This window comes from Anabrus simplex, chromosome 5, assembly GCF_040414725.1.
Source record: "Anabrus simplex isolate iqAnaSimp1 chromosome 5, ASM4041472v1, whole genome shotgun sequence".
Classification (NCBI taxonomy): Eukaryota; Metazoa; Arthropoda; class Insecta; order Orthoptera; family Tettigoniidae; genus Anabrus; species Anabrus simplex.
In genome coordinates this window covers 420,792,682-420,806,273 of record NC_090269.1, presented here as the reverse complement: position 1 = coordinate 420,806,273, position 13,592 = coordinate 420,792,682, and the positions used below count along the sequence as shown (strand labels likewise).

Below are 13,592 nucleotides of genomic sequence, written 5' to 3'. Positions count from 1 at the left end.
GTTCATGTACAAGTCGTATGACTAAAATGTAAGTTATACTGAACAATGTTAACATTTTAGAAATGTTAACTGCAAATGAATTATTTTATGTGAATTTGCATTATCTTCTGTGCTATTCTCAATATTTTAATTTGCTCTAAGCATGTTCCTGTAGATCTTATTCTTTATGAATCATCCAAAGTACTGTGTAACTGTGGTTCAACTCCTGGCCAGTGCATGTAGTTTTGCAGAAGAGAAGTCCTGCCTTAAGTAGTTTTGATCCATAGTTCTTTAGCTTGTCTCTTCCTATCACACAGGCAAGCTGCTGCTGCTGCTGCTGCTACTACTACTACTACTACTACTACTACTACTACTACTACTACTACTTCACATATTGTATTCAGTTTTATAACAGCCCTAATTTCTGAGACATCAAGCTTTGATATTACTGACAAGTGAAAAGTTGGTATACTATGAAACAAAATCAATATTGAAGATACAGAGTAGGGTAGTTCTAAAATTACTAGTGTTGTTTACTGTATTACTGGCAGCAAGTGTGCACCAAGCTGCCTCTCTGGAGTGTTAAATTGTTTTCTAAGATAACAGCACTTCGAAATGTATAGCATAGTTTGACATCTCTTATCTAGAGGACTGTTTTTAAAGTTTTTTGGGTAATTGGATGGTAGCATGGAAGCTGATACATTTCAGATAGAGATATTCCTTTAAATTTATATTGTCAAGTACAGCAGGAAGTAGTTTGAGGTAAGCCTGTTATGTTAAGTAATGGAAGAAAGTGGCTGAAAAGAAATATTTGCTTTTGTGCTTGTTCAGAATCTGCTCTGCCACTTTGTAGTCATACACCATTACATTGCTTATTTTGGTCTTGTAGATTTTAAGATAAGGTCTGACATCAACTTGATATTTGAGATAAGATCGCTGAGACTGAGACTGTCCTAATTAACACATTCCGGTCTGGGCTTCAAAATATGTACCAATCGGACTTTTTATCCATGTTAGTCATTTTTTGCATGAGATTGGATCAAGAGTAATTTTGTATATAAGTGGCAAACACAGCTTTCACAGGTTATTTCCTATTTTTAAAATAATGAAACTGTTTTAATAACACAAAAAAGTCAACTGGTGGGTGTTAGGCCGACCCTGCGGTGTAGGGGTAGCACGCCTGCCTCTTACCCGGAGGCCCCAGTTTCTATTCCTGGCCAGGACAGGGATTTTTACCTGGATCTGAGGGCTGGTTTGAGGCCCACTCAGCCTATGTGATTACAGTTCAGAAGCTATCTGATGGTGAGATAACGGCCCTAGTCTAGCAACCTTTAAATAATGGCAGAGAGGATTACTCGTGCTGACCACATGACGCCTTGTAATCTGCAGGGGTTCAGGCTGAGTAGCGGTCACTTGGTTGGCCAGAACTCTTGTGCCATGGGGTTTGGTTGGCGGGTGTTATATATATTTTTGTTGCTATAACTATAGGAGAAAGAACATTTTTTCTTTCAAGACACGCATAAATCAATCCCCACCAGTGTGCCTTTAGCGCAGTTGCCCAGGTGGCATATTCTCTGTTAATTGTTTACCTAATCTTTCCTTGCATCTTTCCTGAATGCATTCCTTGGTAAATTATTCCAATCCTTAACCCATATGCACCCACCCTCCCTTTGCTCCGACATTGCTAGGAATCCGCCAACTTTTTAGTATGCAACCTGGGTGTTGCAAGCTTTCGGTTAAAACAGTATAGTGGGTGATCGACTGCGCGTATTATCACAGGACCTGTTTTATATTATTGAGAAATTCCACGCTATTGCTCATGACACAAAAAACAAAAAATACTGAAATATAACACATAAAAAATCCCTTTGAAATCTTAAATTTTTCATTAACTTATCTCACCTCGGAAGTTCTTTAGTGTGTGTTATGGCCTTAATTATATGACACAAGCCTAACATTTGCCTGATTTTGAAATAATAGGAAACAAATCACGAGTAAGCGAATGATGAGATTCGAACCTATATCCCAAATACGAACTTACAGCCGTATGTCTCACTCGGTGTGTTGTTATTATTATTATTATTATTATTATTATTATTATTATTATTATTCAGTCTGAGGATCAGTGGTAAAGTGTTCACATCCAGGTACCAAGATCGTAGGTTCAAATCCGGCAGTCTCAATCGGATCTTGAGGGGCGGGAGAAAGTTCATTCGGCATTCCATGTCGTACGATACCTGTGGTGATATATTTTGTGTTCATTCATGCACATGATCACTAATAACTTCTTCCTCAATAACACTGCTGAAATCAGAGCCTAAAACATCAAATATGCTTTGAATTTCGCTATTAGTGAGCATTTCACGCAAGCAAGCAAGCAACTTCCTTCTCAGCCATCTTGTCAACAACAGAATATGGATTTCTCGATCGATATTTTAATCAGTTCTCTTTGCCAAAGAAGCATGAGCACTCTGGTGACACTTAGAGACACCAAGAACAGATTTCAATTAGAAATGTTTCCGGAAAAAGCTAACAGATGTCACAAATGTCTCCAATATGCGACCTTGCATTCCGGCATATCAGTCCGCTTGTGGAGTCCTGGCCCAGCCACCCGAGTGCGTACCAGTCCGCTTACGGGTGCAGAATATTGCCCCAATTTGTCCCTTCAATTCTTACTTCATATTGTGATCTTTCCTACTTTTAAAATCATCACTGAACCTTATTTGTCTACTAATGGCATTCCACGTCATCTCTCAGCTGACAGCTCGGAACATTTCATCTCAAAATCTGTCTGCATTATTGATGGCAAGTTTGTAGATTTCTGACGTAAATATCAGCGTAAGCTATACGAAGGATCCATTCCAACTTACCACAAGGCATGTAAATAAATATAAAAATGTATCTTTAAAAATATTTTTATGAAAATTACACAAATATTCTTGGAACAGAAGATTGTGAGTAACCGCTTCTGCCTGCTCCTGTATGGAAATAATAATAATAATAATGCATAAAGTAAAGCGAGACTAAATACACAATTTGTACAATACAAATAAAATTCTAAAGTGCATATGGAATTATTTTTACAGGAATATAAACTAAATATGTAATAAATAACAAAATGATTAAAATGTGCAAGGGTCTAATGTATTAGACATTGGTATTAGCCAGCTGTGAACTTGGTTCTCACATACATTAACAGGGCTCTTAACCCTTTGCCACTCCCCATATAAGGGCAACTGCCTAGCCGGAATTAGAGTTTTCTCTCAGGCATTTATTCCCTATAGACGCTGCAGCATAAATGTCACCCTTTAAAGCAAACGGCGTAGAAGTGAAACAAATAAAGAAATGAATGCAATTTCTTTTGCATTTCGTTTTTAAACAATCAATACATGTATATTTTTACTCGCCCTAATTTTGAATCTAAATATTGAGCAAGTTTCCTTAACAATTTCAGTGTCATTACCTGCCTCACCAACGGGCACGCACAAAAGTTTGCTAGAAAGTAATCGTCAGTTTCAGGTAAAACAACCAAACCTATATAAATTAGAACACCTATATACACCCTTTCATTGTCAGTGTAATGTTTTGCCAGGTAGCATCAACAGTGCCAGTTTTTCTCTGTAAATATTCAGTCTCAGTATTTATCTGCTTTACTACAAGTTCATTAAATTCCTAGCCCTGTCCCTCTGTCTTAACACAGTATTTGTTAATGTTTTTCATGATCCTTGGAATAATTATCACTACTGCATTCATCAGAATATTATTCTGAACCACTGCTAGAAAGATTTTCTATCTCCACTTATTTCTAACATACTGCAATTTTGCATTTTTTCCAACCGTGTGACACTTCTCTGCAATAAAGAGAAGACATGATGAGAACTCTAACATAAATATTCTCTAACCAGAGTACCATGTTGATAAACTAGGTCTGCTTGTAAAATATACACAGAAAAGACTGTTGACAAGGAGCTGAGAGCTTGTTGAGTCCTGGGAATGTACCGTGGTTTCACAAGACCCTTCAATTTTTCCATCAACACACTTGTAATAACTGCACGTGTAACGAGCGCTTTGAAGCGTTTAGCACGGCAGACGGTCATAAAACTTCAGCGCTCTGGTGCATTAGTAATGGCATAGGGTTCAATATGTATTTCAATCTGGCACATTACTGATTAACTTCTGGATGCAGAAGAATGCCTTCTACTTGCAATCTATTTATGAACGAAACATTCCCGTTTGACAGGAACACCCTTTTTACTTTGTCTTGAACTCTCATACCTGTAACTTCCACTTCATCTCCCTTAGTATCTTGGATTATGCAAGCGTATTGGTATTTTGATGTGTCTCGTTTTCCTCCAGTGAATGTGTCTAGAGCAAAAGAAGTAGGTTATAAATCTACTCCATATCAGTAAATATTAACTAGGTTGTAGGAATTTTTGAGTGCTATGTCCAGTAACATATTATAGTCATATCGACCACTTCAAGTTGCGCAACCGTATTTAAGGAGTAAAGTTGGTCTTCGACGATGGAAATACTCAGAAGCTATCTTGCATCATTGACTTAGGTAGTAGTATTGCCACCACATATAAGCCTGACTAAACATAGTTCATTCCCCATTTTTAATATCCTGTCAGAACCTATTGTGGGCTATGCTCACGTTTAGACCGGAATGTGTTAATACAGTCCAGTATACCCAGTCAGTTGGAGGGAATATATGTTGAAAAAAAGATCATCTCCTTATGGAATTTTTGTGTAGATAGAAATGTTAATTTTCTGCAGATATGGATGGCTTCATTTATTGTAGTAAATAATTGGACTTCAGACTACTACTGCTTCTAGTGGGAGGTAATTGCCATTACTATTAAGTATGAAACGCATTACATGTGACTGAAAAACCTGGACTGGGTTGTTTCATAGCATTTGTGCAGTTCTCTTTGAACTCTACCAGTTTCCATGATAATTCATTATTCATAAATTTTGCCAATTCCTTCCAAATGGTAGGTTATTTATAAAAGGGTGGATTAGGGGCAATTCTGTGGGAGGAATTTGGAGGCAGCTTGTCATGGTAATAATAGTGAAGTGATTGCTCTCTTGGATATGATAATTTTCTATCGTTATGCTCTCATCTTGCTTTCTCTTTACACTTATTGTGGCAATGTCCTTAATCCTTCCATTCAGTTTCTTTCATTAATTTTCTTATTCTTTTCAAACTATAAATAACTTTTTGCTCCTTGGAGAGTGAAAATAGTTCCAATTTATTATTGTACATGAACTACAGAAAAGATTTTTTAAAAAACTGAATTTCAATGCACCTAAATCTTTAATGGTCTAGGCATATTTTAAATCAAAATAAAGTTTTCTGTAGTTTTAAAATTGCTGTTCTGTCCTGAAGCATTACATTGCCCTAGTTCAATTAAACTTCTCTGGCATCAGTTACAAGAGGAAACTTGAGGTTTTGTGCCTGTTTTCCTGATCGTTCAAGACATTTTCCTCTCTCTCTCTTTCTCTCTCTCCCTCTCCCCCTCTCTCCCCCTCTCCCCCTCTCTCTGCAACCCCGTCCCCTCCCCCATCTATGCAAGACTTTCCAAAACACATTGTCGTGACAAAACCAGAACATAAGGGACCAGAACAAAATTGATGAAAATGGATCCAGATTTTGTTAAGATGCTTAATATATTAATGAAAGAAACTGAAAACAGGCACATGTTTATTCTTATTGCAATATGTCTGAAAGGGAACAGTGGTCCCTAATGCACTGGTTTTGTCTGTCCACAGTGGGTGGCAGACGGTTCGCCTACACATACAAGTACACCGGTCAAGATCGATGCTGCTCTACAGTTTGTGCCAAAGAATACGGATCCTCGAGAGTTCAAGAAACTGCAACAGCAGGTAAGTCTCCCTTCAGTAACCCCTTGAGATACACACTACGACAAATGCAGAACACTACTAGTGTTAATGAAATAACTTTGAGATAGGTCCTCGGGAGTCTGTATCCTACACATATACAAAAGTGAATGCAGGTTACATTCTCTTCAAAGTACCCTTTACTGCTTGAGAATTAACTTACCAGTACATCATTCCTTCGAGGTTGAAGCAAAAGTACATTGGTAATCTAGAATCCGCAACGAGGTGAAGTATTCATTACAAAATCTAAAAATCTCAACTGTAAAAGTGTTTCTGTTGTCCTTCAAGATACATGCACCCATACAGTCGGAGGCATGGGTCTCAGCGTTCAGGGCTTTTCGCAGGTCTTTACCAATGAGAACAGTCTGAAATTTATGAATGCCACAGCTAGTCAAAGGTGCAACAGTGCTGATTAAACGAGGTATCATATGATGTCAAGTTTATAAGCATCGAAGATGACTTGAAAACATGGTTATGGCTAGAATCCTATTGGGCGATCAGTGTTCAACATCGAGAATTTAGTCGAATAGAATGAATAATTCCGATGATTTTTACATGTGATGGCGTATTGTGAACTTATTCTGGTACTATTTTATTATATCAAATGGTTGTATCTAACCATGACCATTGTTCCCAATTTTACATATTCATGATATTCAGAACATATTATATACTAATGAATGAAATAATATTATACATGATCATGAATGGTTATATCTATTCTACATAGAAAACAACTGAGATATTCAGGTCAGTCACATTTTATTCAATAAATCCCCCTATCACTTTGATGAAACCAAAGAATAGCACTAAGTTGAAGGCTAAAAGAGAAAAATAATAAGAGTAGGAATTAATTACACTGACAATGTCCAAGCTCGTAATTGAAATTATCATTTAAGTTACTCCGGCTATTACAACGTAATGCACTGGGAAGTTAATTGCATTGTTTGGCAAGTATCATTGTTCTATTACACAAACGCTAGTTTACATCAATTTTTAATTTCCTTTCTTTCATCTTTCTTTCATGTATCAGTATCCATGGGTCAGATAATATTCGTTGAAATACAAAAATATCAGAATATTTCTTACAAAAATGTACAAAACGATTTTAATCCTCCTGGTCAATACTATATAATTTACCTCCAATTAAGACGAAACTTCAACACAGACATGTTTCGACTCGGCATTGGGTCATCCTCGGTAAGACATGCAAAATGAGTTAAACACATAAGAAACGCACAAAATGAAATGTTAGTTAAATTTTTTTTTTTAAAGCATGATGAAAGATAAAAAACTGAAATTTGGATCGTTAAAACAGTCTTGAGCTGGAGGTCTTTCTGTTTCAATGTTTTGTTGTCCTTTGGTGTGGTTCAATTGGTATCTGTATACTGCTGGCTTACTTGTTGTGTTCAGACATTGGCTGATGTACATAAGCATTATTGAAGTTGAACCGTCCAGTGTTTAGTCTGTAAAATGGGTAGTAAAAATTGAATTAAGATTGAAAAAGGGTGACTACCAGGAAAAACATTTAGATTAAGTTATGAAGAATGAAAACTCGTGTTACGTGGTCCGCTTGTAACACCTGTGTTCTCTGACTACGGAATCCAGCTCTCGACTGACTTGCTCCCGCAGTCGGGATGCAAGACATGTTGCTAACAAGGGAGTGTAGTGGAGAAATGGGGCGGGGCTTGCGGGAGAATGGGGGTGGTAGCTGAAACTGACTATAATAATAATTGTTAGTTCTTATGTTCCTGTGTTTTACTACAAATGATCGGAATAAAAGTTTCCTATATTACGTTCTTTTCTTTTTTTATTTATATCATATTTAAGTTGAAGGCTGGGTTCTTATATTGATCCATACTGGTGTAAAAATTCTCTACAATGTTGAGTAGTGGACCTTTTTGTTCTCGTTGTAGAAGTTTTAGATCTTGATCTATTGTGGTATAATTGTGATTATAGTCTTTGTGATGGTTACACATGGCAGAGAAACTATTATATTTTAAAGGGCTGCAATATTCTGTTTTGTTTTTATAGTGAATACATTCTAATGAGGCTAAAAGTGTGGTAATTTCCAAGTGGGCCTTGTGAAGTCTGTTGTTCAACAGCCCTATTAGAATGGAATGGAATTCACTACAAAAACTTCACAAAAACACTTCGCAAATAAACTAGAGAAACACACTATCCAGTAAACAAAATACACCAGACAAAAGATGAAACTCGCTCATAAACTCGAAAAAACAGAACACAAAAGACTTTGTTAATATAACCAACACAACTGAAATAAACATCAAATCCAAAGGTTTTCATCCACCAGTTATGAACTTGAGTAAAGTAAGTCTTAGCAAGGATGACCTTGAAATTCTGAGTAGTGGACCCAAACACAATTGGCCCACCACCTCCAAACATGATAGTTTAACCCCTCGGCGCCGTCCTCTATACGTGGTATAGACCCTCTTTTCTTCCGTAGCCGCCGACCTCTATATGTGGTATAGACCCATACATGGTATCACATTTACGGCTATAGCGCAAAGAGTTTTGGAGTTATTGATATGCAAATTGTTTTGTTTCCAAGAAGACAATTTTGGGTTTATCAGTGCTGTAAATAAGAATTGAAAATCATTATAATGTAGTTGTTTTTGCAAGGATAATTATTTGTCAAGTAAGTCTGAGCACTAATCTCTGGTTTTTTAATAGTCTGTTTGCTTCATTCTTTCTCAAGGAATAAAATAAATAAATGATGATCTGAGAAGTTTGTCTTTTCGCGTGATATTCTTTGCTCTATTTGTATATTGGGAGTGCGGTTTATTTATTATATTTGTCTTTATTTCTCGGCTTGTAATCATGGTATATATTTCGCTTGAAAGATGATGTCTCGACCTTTCATCTGAAATATGTATCGAGTTGGTTTGTTTCGTCATAAATGTTATCCCCCTCATTTAGTTTTGTCCTGCTGCTTTCGGCTTCACTGCAGTTTCATCAGTTCGTGTCACGCACCGCGCTCAGCCGTGGTTTGACAGTTACATGCTTGAAATATTGTATAATTCAGATGAAAGTTTAGTCGGAAGTAGTAGTGACAGTATGAGCAGCACTGATAATGAAATAGATGATGTGGCAGTGGTAAATGATGAGAGTGACGATGAGGAGAGAACAGTACTTGGAAATTTCGTATAGGAGACTATAGATAATCATACAGGTCAAAGGGAAGTTTTCAACAGTGAATTATGATTCCTAATTTGTCTAATAATATTCACACAGGTCACAGAGACAAACACTGAGCGATTACCTTATCGATGTCAGCTGGTGAAAGGTTTGTTTACAAAATACGCTCGCTTGGGCAGCGAAAGAAATATTCAAGGCCGGCGCGCATCAGATAAAATACAGTTCCAAGGTTGCAGGAAAGAAATTTTGTCAGGAAATTGGCACCCAAGAGTGAGAAATCCAAACCTTAGAGACGTATCGTGTGTTCAAAACACGACAAAAACAAGACGTCAGTGTACTGCTGCCAGGAGTGTGACATGGGTCTCTGTCTCGAAGATTGCTTCCAACAGTCTGGTCCAAAATAATTTTGCACATTCTTACCTAGTCAGATTAAACTTAGAACTTTTATTAGTAACTATAATAATAATAATCATCATCATTATTATTATTATTATATTCAATAAACATTAGTCTAGTGAGTTATTTACAGCTTCATAGGTTATAAACTTCATGGTTCTGATCCGTATTGAATTACATATTTACAGCTTCACTCAAAAGTCACCAGTACAGGAGTGAAAAATAACAATAAACTGAAGTGGAGTGATGCAGTCCTCTAGTTTTCTGATCTGATGAATAACTCAGTCTAGGAGGCTCACTATCATGAAATGTTACATTCTGGTAAACACTATTATCGTTTGCATTCCCATTTGTATCTACGGAAGTATTTTCAGCATCAGTGTTACTAAAATTATCAACACTCACCAGAGAAGCGTTGTCATTAGCATGTGCTGTACCCCCTCTCCCCTCCCCCGGCCCATTACCTTTGCATGTCTTCTTGCTTTTGTAGCAATCACTGGAATTTCCTCTTCTGAATATTCAGAAATTGCTTATGATAGTCTAGGATCATTCCGTGCTTTTTTGCGCACAGGTCCAGTCGCTGAAGTTTCACTTACAATGCTTGAGTTCACTGCACCTTCGTCTTCACTTGACAGTTCTCTAACACTTCGACTAATTCAAATAAATATTCATCGTCACTGCTGTCTAAATAAACGTGCATACATATTACTTCTTCATTCATACTTGACCCTTTTATATCACAAATTCAACAGAGACAATTCGCGTTCACAGTTGAACACGCCGAGTACAACACGCATGCTGCACTACTCAATGTAAACACAGCTGACAGGCCGTGGGCAACCATAACGATCCACCTCGACGTTGGACCGGAAAAGGTTAATCATAACGCAGACCGATCCATTAATAAGTTAAAAACCTCAAAGAAAAATGAAAGGTTCATGAACTAATAGCAACCAAATCTGATCAAGGGGGTGCAATAGTAATTGTGGAGAGGAACGATTACATTAATAGAACTCGTTCATTCTTCGTGGAAAACAAATTTGATGTAATCAAGAAGGATCCCTTAAATAACCTGTAAAAAGAATTAAAATCAGCGTTCTCCCTAGGACCTTTCTAATGGGCGCACCGCCCAGCCGTTTTCACTGACCGCCCAGCTATCATAACCTAGATATCTGCTAGTTACATAATATTTCTAGTTGCTTTACGTCGCACCGACAAAGATAAGTCTTATGGCGACGATGGAATAGGGAAGGGCTAGGAGTGGGAAGAAAGCGTCCGTGGCCTTAATCGAGCTACAACCCCAGCATTTACCTGGCGTGAAAATGGGAAAACACGTAAAACCATCTTCAGTGCTGTCGACAGTGGGGGTCGAACCTTCTATTTACCGACTGCAAGCTCACAGCTGTGCTCCCTCGGTTTACGTAATATTAATACATATTTCAGTCATTGAAAACGTACAAGCTATTTTCCAGTCCGTAACCGGGTCAGGGATGGAAAGAATGAAGCCCCCTCTTGCGGGGAGGATAGGAATTGTGCCGGCTGCCAAAGCCTGACGTAGTCCACTGGGGCAACGATTAATGACTGACAGATGAAATGAAATGATATTGAAGAGTGTTGCTGGAATGAAAGATGACACGGAAAACCGGAGTACCCGGAGAAAAACCTGTCCCGCCTCCGCTTTGTCCAGCACAAATCTCACATGGAGTGACCGGGATTTGAACCACGAAACCCAGCGGTGAGAGGCCGGCGCGCTGCCGCCTGAGCTACGGAGGCTCACATATTTAAGTCATTATGTGTTCCAAATTAAAATGTAAACACTGTCAAACTGTTTATTTAAATGAAACACCTTCATTATTGTCAGCATAACTGCGCGAGTTACATCGGAGTTCAGCTTATCCCGTAGTGTCGTGCGCGAGCGATGTCTGGATTAGCGTGGAATCGCATGCGAGCACTCGATTCCGCGGGACGTAACAAACCCGTCTGGCTCTCCACAGCAACCGGGTGATTATGAACGAGCAGTAGAACACTAGAACTTCAAACTACTCTCTTACATCCTCTTCGTGTTAACACTAAAATAGTTCATTTTTGCAGTTAATGTTTACCTGTCTATTGTTATTGTTAATGGCCTGAGGGGTATGAGTTGAAATTTTATTATAATTATTTTTTACGTAGTATTCCCCGCCCGGCTACTCATTCCTACCACCCAGCTAACGAAAATTTCTGGGGAGAACACTGAAAATCAATAGTCAATAATAGTACTTTCCTCTTTAATGAATTTGAAAAGAAGAAACTCTTTGCCATGAACCTTAGGTTGTGATAGTACATATATCACACCCTCGCACCATATGTAAAAGTGAGAGATGATATTGTCAGTATTCGATTATTATTTTTATTGTTGTTGTTGTTGTTGTTGTTATTATTATCAGTATTTTATTTGTATATTTTGTCATTTATATTTGTACTCCATAAATGTAGTATGAGTAATTTGTTTTGAACAAGTGGGAAAACATTGCTATATTGGACTCTGGTAATTTGTATGACTCGTGCGGGCATCCCAGTGTCTTATGAGATGTACTTGTTGTTGTCAGTAAGTTTGATGAATCATGTAAATAGCCCAGAATCACATGAGCTTGTTGATGTTGTACTAGGAAAGTTCTACGACTCGTGAAACACCCGAGAGTTTGTTTATGTCTTGGGACCAAGTAGTAGTTCAGGGCATGGTCTTGACAAGAGGATCACTCACGATTGGCTGCAAAGGACCAATCCAGACGTATCATGTGAGAGGAAGGGGAATACTGATGTCTGTAAAGGTTGATCAAACAGCGGGAACCAGAGACTGTAAGAGAAGGAAGGAAACTACAACTCACACACTGTACGAGAAGGAAGTAGTGCGCAGACACGGTACGGGTATGAAGTTGTGCTGATACACGGTACTGGAGTGAGGCTGCTGCACTATACTGGACTGGACTTCAAACGTTCGTGGAACGTAGTCTTGTTATGTTCATGGAAAGTGGATGATCGACAAATTGTGGAGTGCTTACGCATCAGGTATTGTAGCACTTGAGGTGGCCTGGTATTATATGTTTGGTGAAAGTTATCTCAGACTTTCCACAATTTATGTTCAGGATCGACAAGCGTGTGTTGCTCAAATGTATATCTCTTTACAACAAGTATTAAAATCAGTGAACACAGTATTCTGAGGTACAGTATCTGTGTGATATAAGTGCCGATTATGAGAATCGGAAAGTCGTGTTGATACAGAGACAGTGAAGGTAATTTATCTACATATATGTGCATTGTTCAACGGACTATCTGCAAATGGTGGCATAGTTCTCGCTTTCGTTTTCCCACTGTTTTCTTTGTTGTTGTAAATATGGAGTCTTCCAGCAATCTTTTGTTTGTATTATAAGTGTATTTTGTTGTGTTGATGAGGTGCTCATGCACGGATTTTATTGTGAATATAGTTAGATATTTTAGAATCAGTGGAGTTACTGATGAACCTAGGTGCAGCTAGGTGCAGTTCCTACCCATTTAGTCGTTTTCAGGAGATTAGGTAAGGCCTGCAGCAGATGTACCAGTACGCAGCATTATGTACACGCCCTGGGATATAAAGTTTATCATTAACTAAATTCGAGGGATCCATTCTGGTGAACTCTGGCGCCCATACTACGGACATTTCGATTAATTATGTTTACCTGTGGGAGCACCGTCCTAGTATTTTGGTGAAGATATATATAGACCACTTAGAAGACACAAACATCTATATATATAAAATAAGAGTTTTGTCTGTACATTGCTCAGAATCTGAAAATAATGGTATTTCTGTATCGGTCACGTCCATAGTAACAAGAAAATGCACTTTTTACTTTTCCGTAATTTCTGTCTGTCTGTATGTATGTATGTATGTATGTATGTATGTATGTACACACATCACGAGAAAACGGTTGAAGAGAATTTAATGAAAATCGGTATGTGAAGTCGGGGGATGAGCCTCTACAATCTAGGCTATAAATCATTTTACTCACGCTGAATGAAATGGTAGTTTAAGGGAAGGACTAAAATTGAATTCTCAACTATTTGTTATTAGTGGTCTAATGAAAATCGGTATGTGAAGTCGGGGGATGATCCTCTACAATCTAGGCTATAAATCATTTCTC

The 13,592-nt window shown here is 37.9% G+C and overlaps 1 protein-coding gene across 10 annotated transcripts in view; it reads left to right on the top strand.

The window, feature by feature from the left end:
- hts (adducin 1-like protein hts) overlaps positions 1-13,592 on the top strand; it is a 506,583-nt gene that overhangs the window by 315,227 nt on the left and 177,764 nt on the right. For all 10 annotated transcript variants that reach the window (XM_067147801.2, XM_067147796.2, XM_067147800.2 and 7 more), the window contains one exon: positions 5,752-5,865. In XM_067147801.2, the coding sequence (XP_067003902.1) occupies positions 5,752-5,865 (114 nt within the window). The remainder of the gene's footprint in view (positions 1-5,751; positions 5,866-13,592) is intronic.